Raw genomic sequence first — 23,446 nt, forward strand, 5'->3', positions numbered from 1 at the left:
ATCGACAGTCTGGTGTTCCCATGGTTTTGTTGATAAATAGAATCATTTCTGAAGTCATCAGGAGCAAATTGGTTCTTCGCTGTGACTTGGCCCGAGCAGGCCTCTGAGTACGTGTGGAGTTATTTGAATAACACTGGGCTGCTGTAGTCATTTGTCAATGCCACCTTCCCTTCCAGGCCCGCTTGCTCTCCGATAACCGAGCGTCTGATGCACTGCCGCGCGCCTCTTGTATCTGATGTGGAGGCACGAGGCGTGTGACTGCCTGACTTCACACACAGCCTGGGAGACAGGGCCCTAAAGAAAAGCGTAACACACCCACCGGGGAAAGCAGTGCATGAGCACGTGGGAAGCGCAGAGCCTGGGAACTCTCTCCAAAGCCTGCGTGCCAGAGCACAGGGGAGAAGTCAGTGTGGGCCTGGGCGGCAGAGCAGCATCAGAATCGGGGCCAGGCTGGGGACCACGGGAATGGAGGGACCTGTGGCCCATCAAAATACTTTGCCTCAGCGAATCCTGAGCCCAGGAATATCTCTGTTATATTCACAGAAGGGACGAAGGCTTTACCTTGTGCTATTCTCATTTGGAACAGCAACAACAACAATAACAACAAAACACCAAAAACTCCCACAAAACAACACCCAAACCCAGCCAATGCTTAGGACCACACACTGAGCAAGAATGAGAAATGGGAACTTTTCGCTTCAAAAGGGTCTTGGAGCCAGGTGCCGTAACTCACGCCTGTAATCCTAGCACCGAGATCCCAAAGGCTGAGATCTGAGGATTGTGGTTCAAAGCCAGCCCGGGCAGGAAAGTCCATGAGGCTCTTATCTCCAGTGAACCAGCAGAAAACCAGAAGTGGTGCTGTGGCTCAAAGTGGTAGAGCACCAGCCTTGAGCTGAAAGGCTCAGAGACAGTGCCCAGGCCCTGAGTTCAAGCCCCACAACTGACAAAAACAGAGGTGTGTGTCTTGGGATGTTGGCTACTGTGATTTATTTGGAAGCCATCAAAGTCAACATAAAAAGAGAGGGAGTCACAACCGATAGCACGCAGACATGGGGTTTCAATAGACTGAAGAAGGAGAAATCTGCCTAGCAAGTGTCAGGTCCCGAGTTCAAACCTCGGTATTGCCTAAAAATAAACACAATGAAATAATAAGAACAAGGATACACAGAGTGCCTTCAAGTTTTCCTTTAACTTTCCCATTACTTTAAAATTTGTTCTTTTTTTCAAATGCTTTTTTTTTTTTTGGATAGAGGTGCTACGTTAATTTCTTGGGGGCAGAAAATGCTATAAAGAAACAAAGGACATCATTTATTTATTAGTTTATTTCCAGTCCTGGGTCTTGAACTCAGGGTCTAGGCATTGTCCTTGAGCTTCATTTTGCTCAAGGCTAGCGCTCTACCACTTCAAGCCACAGCACCATTTCCAGTTTTCTGGTGGTTCATCGGAGATAAGACTCTCATGGACTCTCCTGCCTGGGGTTGGCTTTGAACTGGGATCCTCGCATCTCAGCCTCCTGAGTAGCTAGGATTTACAGGCCTGGGCAGTACCCAGCTTTCACATTTGTTTGACTTAAGCCTCCTGGATAATCAGGTTTTCTTTTAACTAACCAAATACACTTCTAAACATACATTTGAGTTTTCTTCCCTACCTGGTCAGGAAAACTTGATGTAGGATTATGGGAAAATGGATGGTTGGATTCTCCTTATCGTTTCTCTCAAACTTTATAACCTTTGAAAAGCATACCAGCATTTCAAGGTCATGATCACCATTATTACACAATGATAATTATTACACAATGATAAAACCGAGTGAGCTCTTACATGCACAGAGAGAGGAAGACATAACGGGAAGGCAGAGTATTTCCAGCAGTTTCTCTCCTGCCGTTTCCCAGATCTCATCTCCTGTCCTCCTCCTCTTGTCTTCTATGCTGCATCCTCCAGCATATTTCTATCATCAAACGTCACCTGTTCCTTCCTCTAGCATTCCTCTAAACACACTTTTGGGCAGAGCTGGCTCTCCTTCTGTCTCTTTAGCTCTGTTATACCTGCACCTGCGTTACTTCCTTCACGGGGCTTCGGCAGACTGCCCCTGTTATTAGCAGCGTCTCACATCTCAGTCTCAATGCCGATCACTCCCATGTCCATCATTTGAAGGGCATTTGCCACTGTGGGAAAGGACCTAATGACCTTGTTCTCGTGTTTATCCTCCTTTAAGGAGCCTGGACCACTCTCTGTCCCAGAGGCATGGATTCTTCTTCTGTCGCTCGAAGCATACTTGCTCACTGTAGGTGCTCAGTAAATGCCCACCGCAGCGGGGTGGGGAGGGAGGAAACAGCTGAGTGAATGGGAAAGACACTTACACACGGAGCTGAGAATTTCTTTCATACTACGCTCTGCTGTGTACGTCGTCTGGCTTATTTGGACCAAGGCATTATGCATTTCTGAGGAGACCTAAATGCTGTGAATAGATTTTTTAAAGTCTTCTTCCTTTTTATTTCAAAACATACAGTCTGGTGCGTTCACCTCCCTATCGGCCAGGCTTGCGCTGGAGCCTGATGCAGGGCCGGGGAAATCTGTTCTAAGGCGCTGTGCATCTTGCCTGGCTGCTGCTCAGGGTGGATTTCGTGGTGGTAACCTCTGACTCTCCCACCGCAGGATGACGACTTAGAAACGGATGTGGACAAGCTGAGTGCCAAGCCTGGTCTAGACCGACCCGAAGAGGAGCTGGCACAGTACCAGCACATGTGTCCGGAGCTCTCCTGTAGCTTTGAGGTAGGATGGGGGCCGCAGAGGGTGTCCAGAGGAGACACGCCCGCGCTCATCATGAGCAGTCTGCCCCTGAGCGCTGCGGAGGGGAAAGCAAGAGCGCTATGGAGGATGTGTGCAAGAGGCTTACCTTCTGCCTCCCTAGAGCTGGGCTGGGATCCAGCACGGATGGAATCCCTCCTGATGGTAGCCATCCTGAGGCTAGACTTCGTCCGCCTTCTTCCCCCTTCTCTCCCTCCCCCTTCCCTTCCATCTCCCCCCTTCTCCCCATCCTTCTCTTCTATGACTACTGGTCAATACTGCTTGATTCATGCCCCACGCCCGCTCCTTCCCCATTCACCTCATTCTAGGACTTGAACTCAGGGACTCATACTCTTGCTTAGCTTTTTTGTTGTTTTTGGCTCACTTCTGGTGTTTTACCACTTGAGCCATGCCTCCCACTCTCACATTTTGCAGGTCAGTTGGAAAGAGAGGCTCTCAGGCTTTTCTGCCTGGCCTGGCTTCAGAACTAGATGATAAGATTTCGGCTTCCTGAGTAGCTAGGATGATAGATGTGATCCACAAGTAAGCGAGGTCAGCCTTTCTGTTTTACTTCTTTTTTTTTTTTTCCTGACACAGAATCTCACTAATGTTGCCCGGGCTGGTCTGGAACTCACAGTCTTCCTACCTGTGTTTCCCAAGTAGCTGGGATTATAGGTGTTCACCACCATGCCCAGGTTAGGATGTCCTTATTATCGGAGACAAACATGAGTAGCTTAGACCTGGTGATGTTCAGTCAGTGCCTAGAGGCTGCTGCGGCCATCACAATTACAGAGCTGCTTAAAAACAGAACTCTTTCATTTTCTTATGAGGCTTCGGAAATGATGAGTGTGACCATATCACAGGATATAGCTAGTCAGGAAGAGAGGAGTTAGTTTCTTCCACTTCATTCTAGAAGGCAGAAATGGATCCATGGTGAAAACTTTCAGTCAAGGCAATTTCACTTTGGTGTCAAGGAAGATAGTGTCCCCTCCTCCTCTTCCTCCTCCTCCTCTTCCTCTTCCTTTTCCTCCTCCTCCTCCTCCTCTTCCTCCTCCTCCTCTCCTCTTCTTCTTCTTCCTCCTAGTCTTCTATAATCAAAATTATCCTCAGATTTAAAAAACAAACAAACACGTTACCTTTGTGCACAGTAAGAAGCTCCACTGTGAGTTTTGGGAGGACCTGGAGAATGGCTCAGCCTGGTGCCAGCTTAGTGCGGGTTGCAGAAGGCACACATTGCATAGAATGGCTCTAGGCTCAGCCACATCCCCTTCCACGCATGAGCCCGTAGGTGAGTCTGCGTTGGTTGACTCCAGCAACAGCTTCCCAGTTCAGAGGACTGAGGCTGAGCTTCATGGCCAGAGAGTTGGGGCAGGGATAGAATTGCATTTCCTACCTGGAAGGAAACACTGATGTACCATGTTCTCCTTTTAAACCGGAAGGAACTGCAGTCCCCATTGGGATATGATTTGAACCTGGAAGACACCCAGCATGCCAATCACCGCCACATTCCCACGGTCACCTTCCCGGGACAGCGTTGCTTCAACAAAGACCACAGCTCGTGGGGGCCAGAAAGAACAAATCCGGCCTCGGCCTCCCTCCTGCGCAGGGTGAAGACGGGGAGATCCTTCAAAAGAAGGCCTTCAGTGAATGCACCCCCAAACACGCAGACCAGCAGCACTGGGACAGAAGATCCTTCCGGAAATGATGCCTCCGGCATCCAGGCCTTCCCAGAAGAGGATGCTTGGGACAGAGAAGCTATTTCTTGTCCAAGGATACGTGACTTCTCCAATTCCACCAAGCCTGGAGAAACTGCTGGAGTCATGGAACAGCTTCTGCGTGCACACCACAAGCAAATCCCTTTCCATGACCCTCGTGTTTACATGGCCAAAGCCCAAAGAACCAGGTCTGCAGTGGACTTCGAGATGGTGGCCTTCCCTGACCTCTGGGGACATTGCCCGCCTTCCTGTGCCCAGCCCATGCTGGAGCGCAGACGGGGCATCCAAAGGTGATGGTACTACTCTCCTATGATAGAAATACGTGTGTGTGTGTGTGTGTGTGTCTGTACACACGTACATACACAGATGTAATTATATATTATATAATACACATATAATAGCTTATATTTTATATATAGCACATCTAATATATAACATAGTACAATGCACATTATGTATTATATATAGTATTTTAGGTATAAACATAGAAGGCATTTATATATAATTATATGTGATATATGTAACATAATTAAATACATAATGTATTTACCTTATATATAATTATATATGTTATATGTAATCTCTTGTGATACATATAGACAAATATATACATATGTATATTTATTTTATGTATGTATATATCATATATATCTTTATAATATATACAGTATATAAGTATATTTACTTTATATATGTATATATCATATATATCTTTATAATATATACAGTATATAAGTATATTTACTTTATATATGTATATATCATATCTTTGTATAATGTATATGCCGTGTATATATTATATATGCATATATTACATATTATGTGTGGCTTGTTTAGACAGTTCTGCTGTATGTGTAGGAAAGTAGCATTGATGAGATGCATTTTCCAGGCCTTTTGGAAACTTCTGTCCACCCTGCAATCTTGCCTCCCTGCTGTGCCATTGTGGAATCCAGTATAGGGTTGCAGTAGGCACACAGCAGGCTCCTGACAAAGGAATCCTTCATTGATTCTAATACAGCCCCTTGCCCTGCCTTCTGCACACCACAGCAGGGTCTCACCGGCTTCACCTGGACTCTTCTGGAACTCAACCATCCTCTGCCTCTGCCTCCCTAGTGGGGAGGATTACAGGCATGCACCCCCTTGCCCCTGTTAGGTTGTATTTATTGTCAAAGACAAAACTGGACACCTTACACCTGTGTTGTTAATCAAGGTCATCTTGTGAGGTTTACCAGAGGGAAGGTTCCCGAATGAAAATTAACAAACTGGTCATCTAGGATTTCTTTCCTTATCTACTACAAATGGCTGTCTGCTTTTTTGCCTGATAGAGAGGAAATGGCTCCTGGACCCTGGCATGGTTTGGAAACTAGATTTGCTATGTCACTGAGGAAAGCACAGGAAGAGACACATTATCCAGGGTAGAAACTCTGGATGACAGATGATCCCCCAGAATATGGGAAAGAGCTTTGTATTTGGCTCACCATAACGGGATTCCGATGAATTCTAACAAAGTCAAAGGGAAAAAAAGTATCCCATAGGGGGTAAGGAAAACAGATGAGTAGGCACATACTTGCCAATGGTTCAACGTGCAGACCAAAAAGTCTCATTAATGTATATTCCACGTCATCAGCAAGTTGTTTTGATGCTAGGTCCCCAAACCTGCTCCTACTGCGGGCTTGGCTGACTTTCCCAACTGCACATTATCCACCAGGCTTAGCTTCCCGAGAACAGGCTCTAGAGTGGCGCCATCTTACCCCGTATGTAGCCCCTCCCTCCCAATCCAGGCTCATGCCTTTCCTCTCCTGACCCATGCCAATGATCAGAAATGGAAGGAAGGAAATGAAAGACCTTCTGAGCATGCTCCCTACTTCTTCCTGAAATTCCCAGATACCGTTGTTTCTCATACAGTCTCATCTTTGGAGCAGAGCGAGCCCAAAGAATATGCACAGTACAAGAGTACAGAGGCCTACTGTAGTGTCCCATGTCCCGTGGATTCTAGTAGTCTTACTTAGAGCCATCTCGGTGCAAGGGACTCTTCTTCATGTAGCCGAAGATGCCCTTGACGTGACACTCAAGGACAAAAGCAGTGCTCGAGCAAACAATCCCCTAAAATGTAAGACCTTCCCTTTCTCAGTACCTACCACTTGGTGTAGTTCTATTTTCCACAAGAACGTGGGGGGTGGGGGGAAGAGGGTAGTGGAGGCTGAGATTGGGTAGGAGTCTACCTTCTCTCTTCTTGTCTATTTCTCTGATGGCCCAAGGCCTTCCCTGGGAAGCCCACAGAATGAGCTGAGGAGAGAGTAAGGCCCAGTGCTTATAAATGTTGCACTTTTTCTTTTTCCAGGATCAAGATATTGGAGGATGTCCGGAGGCTCACCCAGCCAAACGACATTATCAACAGAGTCGTCTTCAGTTTGGATGAGCCTTGGTAGGTGGCCTTGAACATTGCCTGGATGTTCAAGAATTCACCAACGTGAATGCTGCCAGGACTGGACTGTTCCCTATTGCTAATCCATTACGTATTTCTAAAATCAGTCTGATGACCGCAGGTTTAAGGGCTAGGAGAATTGTCAAGTCATGCCCACGCCTACCTATGGGATCTATTCACACATGCTCATATTTCATTCTAGGACTTTGCAAGACACCACACCCGGTTGCTTAAGGTTCTTCTCCAAGTTTGAGTCAGGAAATCTTCGCAAAGCTATCCAAGTGCGTGAGTAAGTAAGGAAAAAACTCAGCCTCGCAGGAGGGAGGGCGGATTGCCCGCTTCTCTCTTCCCCAGCCCATGGGCGGTGACTTCACTCAGAGGTTTGCGATCTGTCACAGCGAGGGGGCCTGACAGCAGGAAAATTTGCAAGCCCTGAAGTTGGAGGGTTTTCCTCTCCAGGAATCATTAGATTAACATGACTCCCGGATGGAGGTCGCGGCAAGGGGAACTGTGGACCAGAAGCACAAACGTGCCTCCTGGACCTTCCCAGCGGTGGCTCCGTGGGTGTTGTGGTACCAAGGCCACATGCATTGGCTCTGGTCTCTGCACCTCTCCAGGTGCTGGCTGTGTAGCTGAGACCACTCCTGGGCTCTCTCTCTGTCGTTCGGTCTAAGGAATACACAGTACCATCCCCATCCTAGCAAAGCCCTTTCCGTGAGCTCTGACTCAAACAAAAGGATCTCATGGGCCCGCGAGCTCCGGTCTTAGCTCTGTACTCTAGAACCAGAGACGCACATGGATAGGGTCCCACCGACTTCGAATGCTTTCCAGGTAGCCCTTCCATCTTGCGTGTCCCTCTGCAGGTTCGAGTACGACCTGCTGACCAATGCTGACGTGAACAGCTCTGAGCACCAGCAGTGGTTCTACTTCAGGGTGAGCGGCATGAGGGCGGCGGTGCCTTACCGCTTCAACATCATCAATGGCGAGAAGCTCAACAGCCAGTTCAATTATGGTAGGTACTCTTGGCGAGGGGGGCAGGGGGAGGGGGAGGGGGGAGACGGACCTGGAGCTTTCTGGGATAATACTAGGAATCATGTCTCCTTTCGACTTGGTTCTGTCCCTATCAGAAGGTCTTCTTGGTTTTTCCAGAAGATTGACACACTTAGATGGCCACTATGGTAAGAGAGTGGCCAAACCATGGCAGAGTTACCGCAGAGGGGAGCCAGGAAGTCCCCGCTCTGCCATGGTCACAGTATATGTTAAGCTCCTAGCGTTTTCTCATTCCCTTGCCATCCCTTGATCTTTGGGGGTGGAGTTGGTCAAGAAATTCACTCTCCAGGGTTTCTGCTCCCACGGGAGCTTCGCGCCTATTCACGAGACCGCAGAGAAGCAAAGTCCCACAGGACAGCAGCTCTGCTTCACACGCTCTGAACACTGGAGAAAAACGTAACTTCTCCTAAATACCCCAATCCGTTTCTCTGGGACAAAGGCAGGGTGTGGACGTTCCCTCTCTGGAGGTCTTAAGGGAGAATCCTGACCGCCCCCCACCATCCACAGTCATTCTGTGGCTCACAACCTTCCCTCCAGCTATTCAAAATCAGTAGGATAGAAGCTTCAAACCTCCCTCTCCCTCGGGGAAGTTGCTGCTGCTGCTTCACTCCGCCTCCTTGTGCCCGGCTTACTCAGAAGGACCCCCGGGATTGCTTGTAGGGCTCACCAGGATAACTTTTGCTCCACTTCAGGATCCTGAACTGAATCACACCCACAGAGCCTGTTCATTAGTCCCTCACATGGATGACGTCCATGGTTTGCAGGGATTGACATCAGGATGTCCCTTGGGGATGGTTATTCGGCCAGCCCAACTCTTTTTTCCTCGTGGATTAAGCCCTGGTTTGGTTTCATGTAGGGATGCAGCCCACCCTGTACTCTGTGAAGGAAGCGCTCCTCGGCAGAGCCGGATGGATACGGACAGGCGATGAGATCTGTTACTACAAGTGAGTGAGTGCTGCTCACTTCCTTTCCCCCTCCGCTGCCGTTCATTCCGTGTCTCCTCCTTTTCACTATTGATCTTATAAACACCAGCAATCTGTGTTTGCCTGCTTTCTGAGTCCGTCACCCTACCCCGCAGAGGTATGAGCTGACTGTGAGAAATATAGGTTGATTTATGGGGAGAAAAGAAAACACTTTATTTGTAGATGTGCAAACTTTTAGACTTTGCTCTCAGGAGTCAGAACTTGTACAGACTCCCATCTGTGATGTTTGGAAGCTCGTGGTCCCAGGTCCATCCCTGGGACAAGGCCTTGAGATGTTCCAGGCCATTCCTAGACATAGGCTTTGGTCAACCGAAGGGCGAGGGAGTCCCTGTGGGACAAAGATGCTTCACAAACTGGCTTCCACTGCCAGGTCGTTTTGTGCAAATAAACAATAGTAAGAGAAGGGACGGTTACGACAGTCATCTCAAGTCTTCAGTCGGCAGACCCCTGTTCCATCAGTTCATCCTGCAAAGTCGTAATAGGATTTAAAGTCACGAATCATTTTGATGGAAAGTAATGGATGCCACACCTATGAATTGCTTAGGGATGCGTGTTCCTTCAAATACCTACGGGAGGTGTGGGGAAAGGGTAGGCAATGTGTGAAGGGGTAGAATTTGTGTCAGTCACTATTGGTTTATGGTGAGTGTCTTAGACAACCAACAGGCTGGTTCTTATTTGCCTGGGTAATGTCTCATTTTGTCTCATTTTAAGATTATCAGAGGCCCCTCAGAAAACAATTGTCAGCCGTTTTAGGTGGGTATCAATATTAAAATCAAAGGCATACACACGCATACCTCTTAGCTTTGCACACCAGTCCTGAGAGACGAGGAAGATCGAAGGTCTTGTCGCTCTCTTGAGTTGAGGCAGACTCACCACTGAGAGAAGGGTGCACTACCAGATTCAGTGCCCAAGTGACAGATTGCAATCTTCAGGCCTTTTTATTTTTATTTTTTTTGTGGGTTGTGGGGCTTGAACTCAGGGCCTTGGTGCTGCCCTTGAGATCTTTTGTTCTAAGGCTAGCCCTCTACCACTTCCATCCACTTCTGATTTTCTGGAGATAAGAGTCTCATGGACATTCCTGCCCTGGCTGGCTTTGAACCATGATCCTCAGATCTCAGCCTCCTGAGTAGCTAGGATGACAGGCGTGAGCCATGGGCGCCTGGCTAGGCCTTGATGTTTTAAGACACCAATCCACACAAGATCTTCCTATATCCTTTAGGAGAATGGCAACAATGTTACCACTTCAGTTATTTCCCATTCACCTCAATGGCAAGTTACTGTGGAGGCTACTTACCTGAAAACTCTTAGTACTTCCTTTATGTCCGAAAAGATTGAGGTGACGTGAAGAAGCGCACCACCACAAGGAACAAATATGAAAAGCTACATTCGGATCTCAGTAGCTCTGAAAATAGTTCCAGCCCATGGGGTGGAAGATCCACCTTCAGACTGGCTTTAGATCAGGAACTTAGTAGGTCTGGATGTCACATGAAGTTTCAGGTCCTCCTCGGATGGGACGGAGCTCTCTCCCGGGAGGGCTTCCTCTTGGGGTGAGGAGATAAAGTCACAGGGATGAGTTGTCCGCAGACCCACGCATCCAAGAAAAAAACCAAACCAACAACCAAAACCCAGAGCTCTGGCCTCAGGGAAGCCCAGGGTAAGAGTGTTTTAGATTCATTAACAAGACAATTGTTCTGTGATGAACGAACAGAGGGGTAAGATGCAAACAGGGCCTGTGTAATGTAATTCATTTTTTTTGTTCATATGGCAGCCAGAACAACAGGGTGAATGGATAAGATCGCTACATTGTAACGGAGTTTGTTTGACAATTATTCGCCACATTGTGCGAACATATTTCCAAGGCGAAGAAGTCACTAGGTAGTGGCAGTCTTGATTCCCTGCCACGAACCCGAACACGTCTCCCCGACACACAGAGCCGCCTGGCACACCCTGTCTGTCTCCCTTCTCCCGGGTCACCATCACCGGCTAGGTCGACTTTACTACTACCTTTATTTGTTTATTTTTTTTTCTGGCATATGAATTAGGGAGACGTTCACTTCCTCGTTTCCACGCATGGCGCGTGGATGGTTCCATTCCCAGACTCACAGCCACGGTTCAGGGGAGGCCGAGATGTCGCTCTGGGAAGACGTGTGAGCCGTGGTGCCTGGGCATCTCTCCGAGGCTAGGAGAAGGGCCGGGAACGAATGGCTTTGTGGGATCACCCATCAGCTCCAAGGAGCCTCCGGATTGCTTCGAGAGTGTTCTGCCGTCAGTTAGCTATTGTCATCTGTGTCCTTCGCTCTGGGATTCCTGTGCAAATTAGGCCTAAAGAAGTAACCTAGGCATTAATACAGCCAGAGCAAGGGTCATGGATGTATATCACTGCATCTGGGTTGTTAGTGGAGATGGATGGTCTCACACACTTTGTGTCCAAGCTAGCCCTCACGTGTGAACCCCCAGATCTTCATTTTTTTTGAGCAGCTAGGTTACAGGCCTGAGCAGTCACTCTTGGTCTCAACTGGAAGCTTCTAAGTTGAACGTCATAAATCACGAATTAACTGTTTTAAGAGGTTTAATTTAACTTAGAAAATAACACACACACACACACACACACACACACAGACACAGACACACACACATACACACACACAGTTAAGAGTAAATAAGGCCGGAGGTGTGAGGAAATTTCCACTGCGGTCAGCGGGCCTTACCTGTGGGTTGGAAAACCGTTAATGCAGAATTTAATACCTCTCTCACCATCCATCTAGAATAGATGGATAAACCTTGGACAGTTTAATGTCCTTCTTATTGCTCAGATATTTATATATTTCAGGAGATTCCCCCCCCCTCATACTTTTTTCCCCCTATGCACAATTGATTTCCTACCATTGCTGGGGGGAAAAAAAACAGCTCTCTCTTCTATCCTTCATCTCTCCACCCATCTCGAAAAAGATTCTGGAAGACTCTTCTTCCAGAAAATCTCTCAAGATGCAATGCAGATCCGTTTCTTTCTGCCTCTCAGGAAAGTCAGCAGGGACAGGTTTGGAGCGTTGTTTTTAATTTTTTTCTGTGTTATTTACTTTCCGGTGACCGTGCTTCTGCGCCTGACAGGCAGAGCCTCCACCTGTCCACTCCGCCACCCCCTCTCCCACCCCACTTTGGCCTAAAGTAATTACGGTGCTGAAGAGCAGAGCGCGGGAAGCCGTGCACTCAGTTTGGCTGTGAAATGCCCAGCCCTGACCTCTCCTGACATTTGTCCCCACTCCAGAGGAGACGTAACTACTCACAGGAGGATGGGTGTCACCCCAGAACCCTGCCGTCACCCATCCTGCCGCCAGGTCTCAGGAGAGACATTTGGTGCCACATAGAATATTAGCGACACCATGGGCACAGATCTGCCCGGCTGCCCAGCGACTCTGCGTTATTAGACCTTGTGAAGTGAAATGCTGCACCCTTGCTGCAAGCAGTTATACACACTCTGCAGTTGTACACACACACACACACACACACACACACACACAGAGGAAAAGGAGAGACGGTGTGTCTGCAGAGGGATTTGGATTGAGTTCATACAAGTCTCATGGATTGCTCTTCCCTGGGCTGGTCTTGAACTGCAATCCTCAGGTCTCCTAGCTGCTCAGGTGTGAGCCACCAGTGCGCCACCTCATGGAGCTGTGTAAACAGCTGGTTCTACACAGCCCAGGGCATCTTTGTCCCCAGCGATGACAGATCTGAGGCGCACCCATTTTTGCCGGATTTTTCTTTTTGTGTATGGAAGAGAAGAGAGAAAGTTCTTAGGATTGCATTCCTGCTACTCGTGCATGGCATGACCTGGGAGAGGCTCTCTCACCCTTAGATCTCCTGCCTAGAAAATGGAGGATAATCTGGCAGTCTGCCTCATGAAGCTAGCTGTTCAGAATATCCAAAGACACAGGGGAAAAGCTGGACAACTAGGAGCAGGGTCTGGTGAAGGACGTGTTCAATGGATGTCAGTCACCACGAGCAGAGATGAGCAGAGATGCCTTAATGTCGTCCGATGCCACCCTGGCCAGGCCTATGGGTGCTTTCACAAACTCTCATCTGAATTTTTTACATTATTTCTTTTAGACTCAGGAAGTTTGTAAGCAGCCACAATTTATGGAGGATCAAATTTCTTTTTTTTTTTTTTTTGAGGTTCAATTTTTTATTTTTTTATTGTGAAAATACTGTACAGAGGGGTTACAATTACATGGGCAAGATAATGAGTACATTTCTTATCAAGCATTGTAGCCTCCTCTTTGTTTCCCCTTCCCATCCCTTCCCATCCTCCCTCCCACTCCCCCCTCAATCCTCCCGGCTCCCCCCCCCCCCCCCGCACCAAAGTTGTAAAGTTTGTTGTCTACATAACGACTTGTACATCTCATTGTTGCAATGGGTCCACCTGTATCCCTAGCTAAACAATTTGTTTTTCCCCTTCCCCTCCACAAATTATACTGACATCAAATACAGTGAAAGCAGGGGTTATACTGTGGGGGAGGGACATACAAAGCAACAAAGAAATAATCTTATAAATGTGTTAGAAACAATTGCAAGAAAGAAAAAAAATTTTGAGTACATATCTTAGGGTTCATTTCCCTAACATCACCTTATCTGACCTTTTCTGCTTGACTGAGACATATACTAGATATTGCAAATAAGGGAAACCATGGGACCTATGTTTCTTTGGGCCTGGCTTACTTCACTTAATATAATTTTTTCCAAGTCTTCCCATTTCCTAACAAATGAGGCAATGCCATTCTTTCTGATGGAGGCATAGAATTCCATTGTGTATATATACCACATTTTCTTGATCCATTCATCTACTGAGGGGCATCTGGGTTGGTTCTATATCTTAGCTATAGTAAATAGTGCTGCAATAAACATAGTCATGCTGGTAGCTTTAGTGTGGTCTTGTTTGTGATCATTTGGGTAAATGCCCAAAAGTGGGATTGCTGGGTCATAGGGGAGCTCTATGTGGAGTCTTTTGAGGAACCTCCATACTACTTTCCAAAGTGGTTGAACAAGTTTACACTCCCACCAACAATGCAGTAAGGTTCCCTTCTGTCCACATCCCCTCCAGCATCTGTTGTTATTAGAGTTCTTGATTATAGCCATTCTAACTGGGGTGAGGTGGTATCTCAATGTTGTTTTGATTTGCATTTCTTTTATGGCTAGAGAGGTTGAGCATTTCTTCATGTGTCTATTGGCCATCCTTCTTTCTTTCTTTCTTTTTTTGGTGGTGGGGGGGTCTGGTCGTGGGGCCTGAACTCTGGGCCTGGGCGCTGTCCCTCAGCTCTTCAGCTCAAGGCTAGCGCTCTACCACTTGAGCCACAGCGCCACTTCTGGCTATTTTTCTTTTTGCTTATGTGGTGCTGAGGAATGGAACCCAGGGCCTCAGGCATGCAAGGCAAGTGCTCTGCCACTGAGCCACCTTCCCAGCCCATGGCCATCCTTCTTTCTGGAGGATCAAATTTCTAATTTTACTTGCATATTGAACCAAAAAAAGAGAAGTAAACAAGCTTTTTTTTTTTTTAAATACCTTCTTAGCTTCTTCTCCATTCCTTAGAGGCAGGTGGTATAAGGAAACCATCTACCTTTTCAAGCTAAGGTCACATCCAAAATGGGATCTTATTCTCTGTGCTGTGGAGAATTTCCCAAAGCACTTAGCATCTGTGAGTCTCCATACGTCCCTCTGGACAATGTACACGCAGAACTTACCTTGAACAAATGTCATTCAGGTGAGGGAGAAAATGGAAAGCGTACTGATTGTTATTCTTGGAGTCTTAACTCCATTTATGTATGTATGTATGTATGTATGAATGTATGTGTGTATGTATGTATGTATGTATGTATGTATGTATGTATGTGTCAGCCTTGGGGCTTGAACTCTGGCCCTGGGTGCTCTCCCTGAACATTTGGGCTCAAGGCTAATGATCCACTACTCAAGCCACAGTTCCCTTACGGCTTTTTGGCAGTTAACTGACTCTGAACGCCAGCTGACTCTGAACCACAATTACCACAATCACAGTATGGTGATCTTATTATTATTTTACAAACTTTAAACAGCTATTGTGTCTAGGCATGATACTCCGGTGTGGAACAGGAAGATGCACTAGTGGCTCAGCTAAAAAGTGATGTTCGGTGGCGGAGACACAGCTTGCAGAAGGGGTCTATCCAGGAAGACTTCCTGGATAAGGAAAGGCAGGAGTTCAGAGTTGTAGGAAGCAGAGGGGCTGGCTGAATGAAGAGGAGGAGAGAGGTGTTCCCCGCACAGCTGAGAGGAAAGGGAGCGACAGGGTTCTGCAGCATCCTTCCACCCCTACACCTCCTACGCCGCTTCCAAGAAAACAAAACACAGCCAAAACAACTCCTGGATGGCCCCCCCTCTACCACAGACAGATTGAATTGTCGCAAGCCAGAGAGATTTACCAGACATTTCTCCATGAAGACGATGATTCCAGAGGGCAGGGGCTTGGTGGAAGCCCTCTGCGGAAGGAAGTGTGTTGGTGTTCACGTCAACTTTTGAACCGCCCTTGCTACAGGAGACCAGAGTGGGAAAATCTAATATTAGCTTCAGGTTCAGCCAGAGCTCAGACCTTAGATTCGGGTTTTAACAATCTCCTTGAGTCAAAGCTCATTTAAAATGAGGCGTAATCCGTTTTCTTGAGTTCCAGCCTCGCGCATCACCCTGGGCCGCGGGGTTTGTCTGCGGGGAGGGAGCGCCACCAGGTTTAGAGCTGACACGTGTGAGGTTGAGGGCAGAGAAGGCAGATTTCATGTTTTCACAGCTGCTGTTGACATTCTTTAAGTCCAATCACTAGGACCTTGGAAGGTCAAAAGCCAAGAGCTAGCTCGTGTGATTGCTCTTTGCCTTTCGCCAGAGCTGTTTGATTGGTCCCAGGAAAAGTGCACAGGCTAAATACAGAGGTTTCAATGTCCTGCCCTCTGTCTTCCTTGCTGTGTGTCTTTCCAGACACAGCCAAGAAGGGTCCATGGCAACAGGAGGTAGCTGGGCCGGGCTCCGTGGGGTAGAACTGCTCCGTGATCGGGCAGTGCGGTCGCCTGCCCATTTCTTTGCTTTCTGCATTTCACCCACAAGAGTGGTTCCCAGGCAGGCCGTGGTCCCTGTAACACAGGACGCTGATAGCATGTGGGATCTCGAGGCTCTGTCTTTAACCGTCTCTCTCTCCCATCCTGTCTTTTTGCTTCCCCCAGGAATCATTACTGCCAGCACACCACCGCGGCAGGGGGAACGAAGCACTATTACACCCTGACCTTCTCCGTCACCTTCCCACACAGCGACGATGACTGCTACCTGGCTTACCACTATCCCTACACCTACACTGCCCTCATGGTAAGGCGCTGTCCTGCCAGGCACAGGAAGGGATCCCTGAGGTTTCCTTGAGACCTGGGCACGTTGGATGGCGGGGGGTAGGGAGGAGGAGAAATAATTGCCTTCCCTGAGGGATTCAGGCTTTGCCATCACAGACCTGGAACTCTCTGCGCGTCCCCTGGCCTTCCTGAGACAGAGCGTGAGGCCGACTCAGGCCGAAGGGTCATCTGAAGGCCCAGATTGTCCACACGTGGATGGTGGGAGATGGGGGCCTGTCTGAGGGGGAGAGAGAGCTCTGTCTCTGAAAGGTCCTCAAGTTAAACGCGAGGCACACGGGCATTGAAATGGAATAAACCCACCCAAATCTGAAGAGCTCCTCACTGAGCAAGCTCGAGCAGAAGGCAAAAAAGACGCATGGAAAATCTCCCGAGTCTCTCTGAGCAAGCAGCCACTGCTGCTTCTCCAGTGGATCCGTGGCTATGGCCCGGAAGCTTCTGGAAGGATCCAGGGAGCACAAGAAGGGTGGAAGAAGAGCACACAGACCCACTGGCCCGTTGGCCTTTCTAGGGAAAGAATAATTCAGACTCAGCTCACATCCTTATGTTCTGGAAGGCTCTACCAAAAAGTCATCCGAGGCAGTTTTGAGTAAACAGATGGTTTGTGTCACGTGTTTTCTGTCGTTTTTTTAAAAAGTAAAGAGAACGATTGCTCCTCCCTCGCTCTCTCATGGGTATCCTGAGGAGGATTAATGACCTACCATATCTTCTACCAAATGCTTTTATCCTCTGTGTTAATGCCAAATGTTCTTAGTGTATGCATAATGATATGCGCATGTGTGTGTGTGTGTGTGTGTGTGTGTGTGTGTGTGTGTGTGTGTGTGTGTGTGTGTGTGTGTGTGTGTGTATCACTTAGCCCAGAGGCGGACCATTTTTATTTTTAAGACTGTGAAAAGGAGTTGGGAAAGATAAAAACCCTGAACATTCTCCCCCTTCAAAAGGAATGTTCAGGTATAAATAGAAGTGTTCCATCTTCAACCAACCACTTGGCTAATCGCTGCATGGAAATACATCTGTCCTTCCCTCCATATGTTATTTAGCCTGGAGAGAAAGTTCTACGGTGTTTTCCCAGATTGCCAGAGATACACAACTGGTATTATTTGTGTACTGAGAAAGGGAAGAGCTCACAATGTTAATGAGAGAAAGGCATATCACGCTGTACGCTGAAACAAGCTGTGTGGGTTATAAAACATTTGTTGCCTTTGGAGAGAGAGTGAGGGAATGAGCAGGCCAGACTCACGGCCTCCTTCCACAGCTGTCTGCATGGTCTGGCCGTGAGATCCTGCAGGTGAAGAAGTGTGTTTGGGAGAGGACTCCGTGCAGAACACGTGTTTTGTTTGCCTTTTCCGCTGGAGACAGGGACCCAGGGTGTTAAGACATCACTCTTGTCAACGGTTAGCATTTCTTAGACCCTGCTGAGATTCTTGGCGACAGTCTCACACATTAGAATTCAAAAGGAGCTTGGAAACGTCGTCTCCTTCGCCCTTCACACGCACAGATGCAAAAACCGAGAAGGAAAAGTCCCACATCTGGCTAAACGGCCACCTGAGAGAACCGAACACCGGCCCGTCTCTGGTGTTAATTTCTGGAACCTTTTCCATTCCACCACAGGGAAGAAGAGGTTCTGCTTTGGGAGTCGGCTCCGTGAACGTGTCACTGCGGCCGGATATGATAGACACTCACACGTGCTTTCAGTTGCACAAGCTTGTGTTGTCCTTGAGTTACGGGACATCTCTACACCACCCACCCACGGGTTCCATGTGCAATTCTGGGGATAATGGTCGTTGCCAAACACTGTCTGACTCTTAACCCCAAGCTGTTTCTAGTGGATCCTTGCTGGGTGTCTGCACGTTGCTTTAAAGCCTGTAACTGTTTGGTGGAGGCTGGATCTTACTTGGATGTCTTGCTGCCTCTTTGTAGGTTGTGTCACACAGACCAGAGCCCAGGATCTAAAGTTTACAACAGATAACTAAGCAAACTTGGGAACCATTGAGGTCAGAGGGAAGATACTTTTGTCTTGAAGTGAAGAGAAAGCACCAGAAAAGAGATGTCTTCCAAATGGTTCTTCATTCTGAGGTGGAGGAGAGAGGGCCTGGTCAATTTATCTTTACTGCCTTGCGATTTTGCCTAGTGACTAGGGATGTCTGAGGAGTTAATGAGAAAGGAAGACAAGACACGGAATGCTTCCTCCTAAGTGAGTAGAACAGGGCTGGAAGGACATTTGGTCACTTGGAAATGAATTGTGTGTGTGTGTGTGTGTGTGTCTCTGTAACTTCTCCCAAAAGTCCTCCTCTCACCACAGACAGAACAAGCACACTGTGTAATGCACACTACTCATTTTTTAGTTCTGGATGTGTCCTGAGGAGGAACATTTTATTTTTCTTCCGACAGATCAAGTGATAAATGTGAGTGGCACCCTAAGGGCAGAATTAACAGTATGCTACTTGAGGGTTAGGCTAAGGGGTGAAAAACACATTTCCACCTGGAATTCACAATTTGTAAATCTCTTAGGATGTGGATTATCTTTAATGATGGCCGACATTTTTGTAGCAGAGAAGTTCTTCAACGGATGTCTTTCACTGTGAATAGTTTTGAAAACTTAAAAAAAAACCCTTAGTATTCTCTTCTAATGAAGGAATTAGTATTTGGTTCTTTCAAATTAATATCTTCCAGATGCTTACCAGTTATTTCTGTTGGATAATTGTCCAAATTACAGCATTAAAATCAAGCGAAGAGAAATGCAATATTATGATCGTTCTGCAGCAAACAAAAGGAATTACATTTTAATCAAGCACCTCGAGGTACTGGTAATTGAGATGATGGTTGAAGTGTTGTCGGTACTATTCTTCAAGGGACCAGGGTTGTGTTATTGATAATAGCTGGTAGTATTGATAGAAAACTGGGTTCTAAGACAGTTTTCGATGGATACCTGGGAGGTAAAGAAATGGCATCTCACTGAGAACTTCTCACTGCGTAAATTGGCCAAAGACAAGGAAAGAGGTTATCACACTTGGAGGGCTTGAAGCTCTTAAAGGGTTGGGCTGGGATTTGGGGATTTACCAGATGCGTGCGTGCGTGCCTGCGTGCGTGCGTGCGTGCGTGCGTGTGTGTGTGTGTGTGAGAGAGAGAGAGAGAGAGAGACAGAGACAGATAGACAGACAGACAGAGACAGATAGACAGACAGACAGACAGACAGATAGAGACAGAGAGAGGAAGGCCATATGTACAATATGCTATAAGGGATTCAGAATAAATGGTTGATGTGTCAAAGGAAAATACCGGCTTAACATGTGGTAGATCAAAGATACAATGAGCAGGTTGTGAATCAACGTTGTCAGGTAATCAATAGACAGACAGACCCTGACGTGGTACAGAAGAGAAGGGAGACACGGGTGAAGGTGGTGGACATGGAGGAGCCGGCGCGAAGTCTGTTCTGCGGGAGCTGTGTTGTGTGGGAGACAGGAAGTGCTCTGTCAGGGGGACATCCCGCTTGCCCGGTCTTGAGCCCAATGCAAGGACAAGTTCTGGAATCAGGTGGACCTGGGTTTGAGTCTCGGCTCTGAGTGTCCATGCTCTGTAACCACGGGAATTCTTTTTCATGTGTTTTTGGCCCTCACGGCTAGAGGATGCAGACATAAAAACATTAAGTATAGTGTTGTTATGAAGACTGATTGATTGATATGTGGAAATGCCTGTCTTCATTATGCGGTAGTAGATGCTAACCAGTAGATCATTTATTAGCTTTAAGATTATTTTCCCTCTTGGACTTAATGGATACACATTGCACAATGCGTAATAAAATTGGAAGTGCACAAAAATCCAAATAAGACAGAAAAGAAGTAAATGCAAATGTTCCTGGTGGTTGCCTTAGGGTGGTTGATTACCATTACTTTTTATTTATTCATTCTTCCAAATAATCAGTCATAAAGCTTTTATTTTTAATGGGAAAAGTATTAAGTTATTTTCCTTATAGTTGACAAACCTGTGAGCAGATATCTGTAGATTCATTGTCTCATCCATTCTTTGTTGGCAGGGGAGAGGTGTAGATTCATTGTCTCATTCATTCTTTGTTGGGGAGAGGTATTGGCCTTTGAACTCACGCTTGGGCAAGTGTCGTACCCCTGGCAGATGGAGTCACGCTTTAGCCTGGGATCTACCTGAGACTGATTCGCTTCCCCCGGCCTCCTGATAACTGGCATTGCGGCTATGCCCGCCATACTTGGCCAGGGCCTGGTAGTCTACTTGCCAGGCGATCTGTCACAGAGTTACACGTCCAGCCCTACTCAATTTTAATCATTTGATATCAGATGCCTTCAGCAGGCTGTGGCCTGTTTGTGACATCATGGAATAATGATGATTATTTTTCTTAACATGGTTGAATTCTTAAGACTCTTGTGGCTATAATAAAACCAAGGAACAGAGAGAGAGAGAGAGACAGACAGACAGACAGAGACAAGAGAGACAGAGAGATGGAGGGAGGGAGGGAAGGAGAGGAAGAAGGGAGAAACAGGAAAAGAAGAAGAGAGATGGGAAAAAGGGAGGGAGAAATAGAATGAAGGCTATTAGGAGGGAGGAAGCTGGGGAGAAGAAGGCAGAGAGAGACAGAGGGGGCAGAGAGAGAGAAAGAGAGAGAGAGAGAGCACAATCAAATGCTAACTCACAAAAGCAATTCACCAAGATGGTGTTTTCTAGCCACGCTCTGTAGCACCTTAGTTTCTTGAGGTCTTTAGAGAAAAAAGTTTATCAGTCGTGTAAATTTACGAAGCACATGTGTTTCCACACTGCGTGCTGGCTCATCGAAGCACCGGAGAAATCCTGCAACCATGGAAGTGTTTTCACGATATTTGACTCACCATTTCCCAAGTGCTCTAGCCGTGAATGGTCTGTCTCCCCCATACCTCTATCCATACCCCAGCCCTTCTTAGCATCAGGTCCTGCACGCTAAGGTACACTGCTCCAGTGGTTTCTTTCTTGGATCTCAGAGTCTGGAAATTTGATGGTGATCATTGCAAGTTTCAGTCCAGATCTCCATAATGAAAGAACATTACTCCTCTGAGTGATGTTCACCTAGAAATGGATGGGCATGACAAAAATAAGTTACTTAAAATTGTACAGTGTCACACAAATCCAGCATTACCCATCTCTGCATCACGAAGAATCTGGGTTTTCTCTTTTCCAGGATGGCTTTGAAGAGTGGCTGACGTTTGAATGGACTCTTTTCCATTCTTGTCTCTGTTGTGATACCCAGATGTCTAGTTCCCACATTGAGGCTTTAATGAGTAATTTTAAATTGATTTTCTATTTAATTGACGAGTTACTTTACTACACATAAGGAAGCTACCTTTTCTAAATACTTGTTGTATTTATTGTGCTGTTTGAAATGCCATTTTTATTTGTCCTCTGTGTGTGTGTGTGTGTGTGTGTGTGTGTGTGTGTGTGTGTGTGTGTGTGTGTGTAGTGGTACTAGGACTTTGTGTAGTGGTACTAGGACTTAAATTCAGGGTCTCCGGTCTTATTTGGCTATTCTTTTTTTGAATTTTTATTTATTTTTTACTGTGAAAATACTGTACAGAGGAGTTACAATTAGATGGGAAGGATAATGAGCAAATTTCTTATCAAGCATTGTAGCCTCCTCCTTTGTTTCCCCTTCCCATCCCTTCCCAGGCTCCCCCCACTCACCTTATTGGGCTATTCTTATCAAGTTTAGCTGTGCCTCCATGTCTGGCTTTCTGCTGGTTGATTGGACATAAGAATCTCACAGACTTTCCTGCCCATGGTGTCTTTGTCCTGTGATCCTCAGCTCTCAGCCTCCTGAGTCGCCAGGATGACAGGTGTGAACCACCAGCACCCGGCAGTTTCTTTTCATTGTTATCCAACAAGATGGATTAACAATTTCTGCCTTTTCTTTGAAAGCGTTGTAAAATTAATTATTGTCATAATTTCATGGGTGTTTGAGAAAATACAATAACGGTTTTTCTGTCCAAAGACAAAGTTCGCTGGGTATCTAAGAAGCAGTCTTGCTCAAATGTGTTGTGTGGGCTTCCTATACTCAAGGCTGGCGCTGGTTTAGAATTTCCCAGTGCTGGCATAATTTTTCTCCGTCTGCTGTTTTGTGTTACATATTTCAATCCCATGTTATTTGATTCTGAAGATTTATGGGCTTTATATGCTCATTGTGAATTGTGCCCTTTATCAAAATAAGATTTTAAATTTCCACTGAATGCGCTTGATGTGGAATATGACTTCGCCGCGCATCGGTGTTGCCTGGCTGGCTTTAATTTATGTTTCTTTATCCGTTTAGTCTCAATATTTCTCCCTTAAAATGTTTCAGTGGAGACAAACTAAATAAAGAGATAATTTAGAAGCATTTCTCATACGTGTCATGCCTCTTTAAAAGTACCTGCTGTGTAGAACACGCCTTAGAATTTAGGAAGAGCAATCTGAACATTTGTGTCATTTAATAAGACTGATTAATGTTGTGTGTATTGATAATACTTTTATTGTTCTTCCTGTCATTCTGGTTTATGTTTGTTCTCATGCTTCACTGTACTGTCTTCTTTGTTTTTGTTTTCTTTTGCAGTGTGGAGAATATTTTCTTTGAGTTTTTCACCCTTGTGTTTATAATTCTTACTAGTTCTTAAAAAAAAAATCACGGTTGAACTCGTATTTATTCATTGGAAATAATATCCAGCATTAAGAGTTATTACATGACAGGTGCTTTTCACATATATTACATAATTAAATAATAGCAACCACTGTGTCAAATGGGTAATACTATTCTGTTATCATTGTTGTTGTTATTGCTATTAACTTTTTCCTGGTACCAGGGTGTTTGCTCGTGGCTAGCATTCTACTTACTTGAGCCTCACCTCTACTTCTGGCTCTTTGTTAGTTAAATTGGAGATTAGCAACTTGTAGATTTGTCTGCCCAGACTGGCTTTGCATCATAGTCATTACATCTGAGCATGTATGCTGTATTTCTTCATGAGCGAGGGCTTGGCCGGCTGTAGGATGTTGTTTTACAGTCCTTTCTACTTTCAAACCCTCAGCTATACTTCATTTCCTCTGGCTTCTAGTATTTCA

General features: G+C 46.4%; 1 protein-coding gene across 1 annotated transcript in view; it reads left to right on the top strand.

The window, feature by feature from the left end:
* Positions 1 to 23,446, top strand: part of Agbl1 (AGBL carboxypeptidase 1) — a 353,278-nt gene that overhangs the window by 51,063 nt on the left and 278,769 nt on the right. The window contains exons 10-16 of the mRNA XM_042698518.1: positions 2,655 to 2,771; positions 4,226 to 4,791; positions 6,843 to 6,926; positions 7,129 to 7,215; positions 7,790 to 7,938; positions 8,833 to 8,920; positions 16,190 to 16,328. Of these exons, the coding sequence (XP_042554452.1) occupies positions 2,655 to 2,771; positions 4,226 to 4,791; positions 6,843 to 6,926; positions 7,129 to 7,215; positions 7,790 to 7,938; positions 8,833 to 8,920; positions 16,190 to 16,328 (1,230 nt within the window). The remainder of the gene's footprint in view (positions 1 to 2,654; positions 2,772 to 4,225; positions 4,792 to 6,842; positions 6,927 to 7,128; positions 7,216 to 7,789; positions 7,939 to 8,832; positions 8,921 to 16,189; positions 16,329 to 23,446) is intronic.

The sequence above is a fragment of the Dipodomys spectabilis genome, unplaced genomic scaffold (assembly GCF_019054845.1).
Source record: "Dipodomys spectabilis isolate Male_0828 unplaced genomic scaffold, ASM1905484v1 ptg000233l, whole genome shotgun sequence".
Classification (NCBI taxonomy): domain Eukaryota; kingdom Metazoa; phylum Chordata; class Mammalia; order Rodentia; family Heteromyidae; genus Dipodomys; species Dipodomys spectabilis.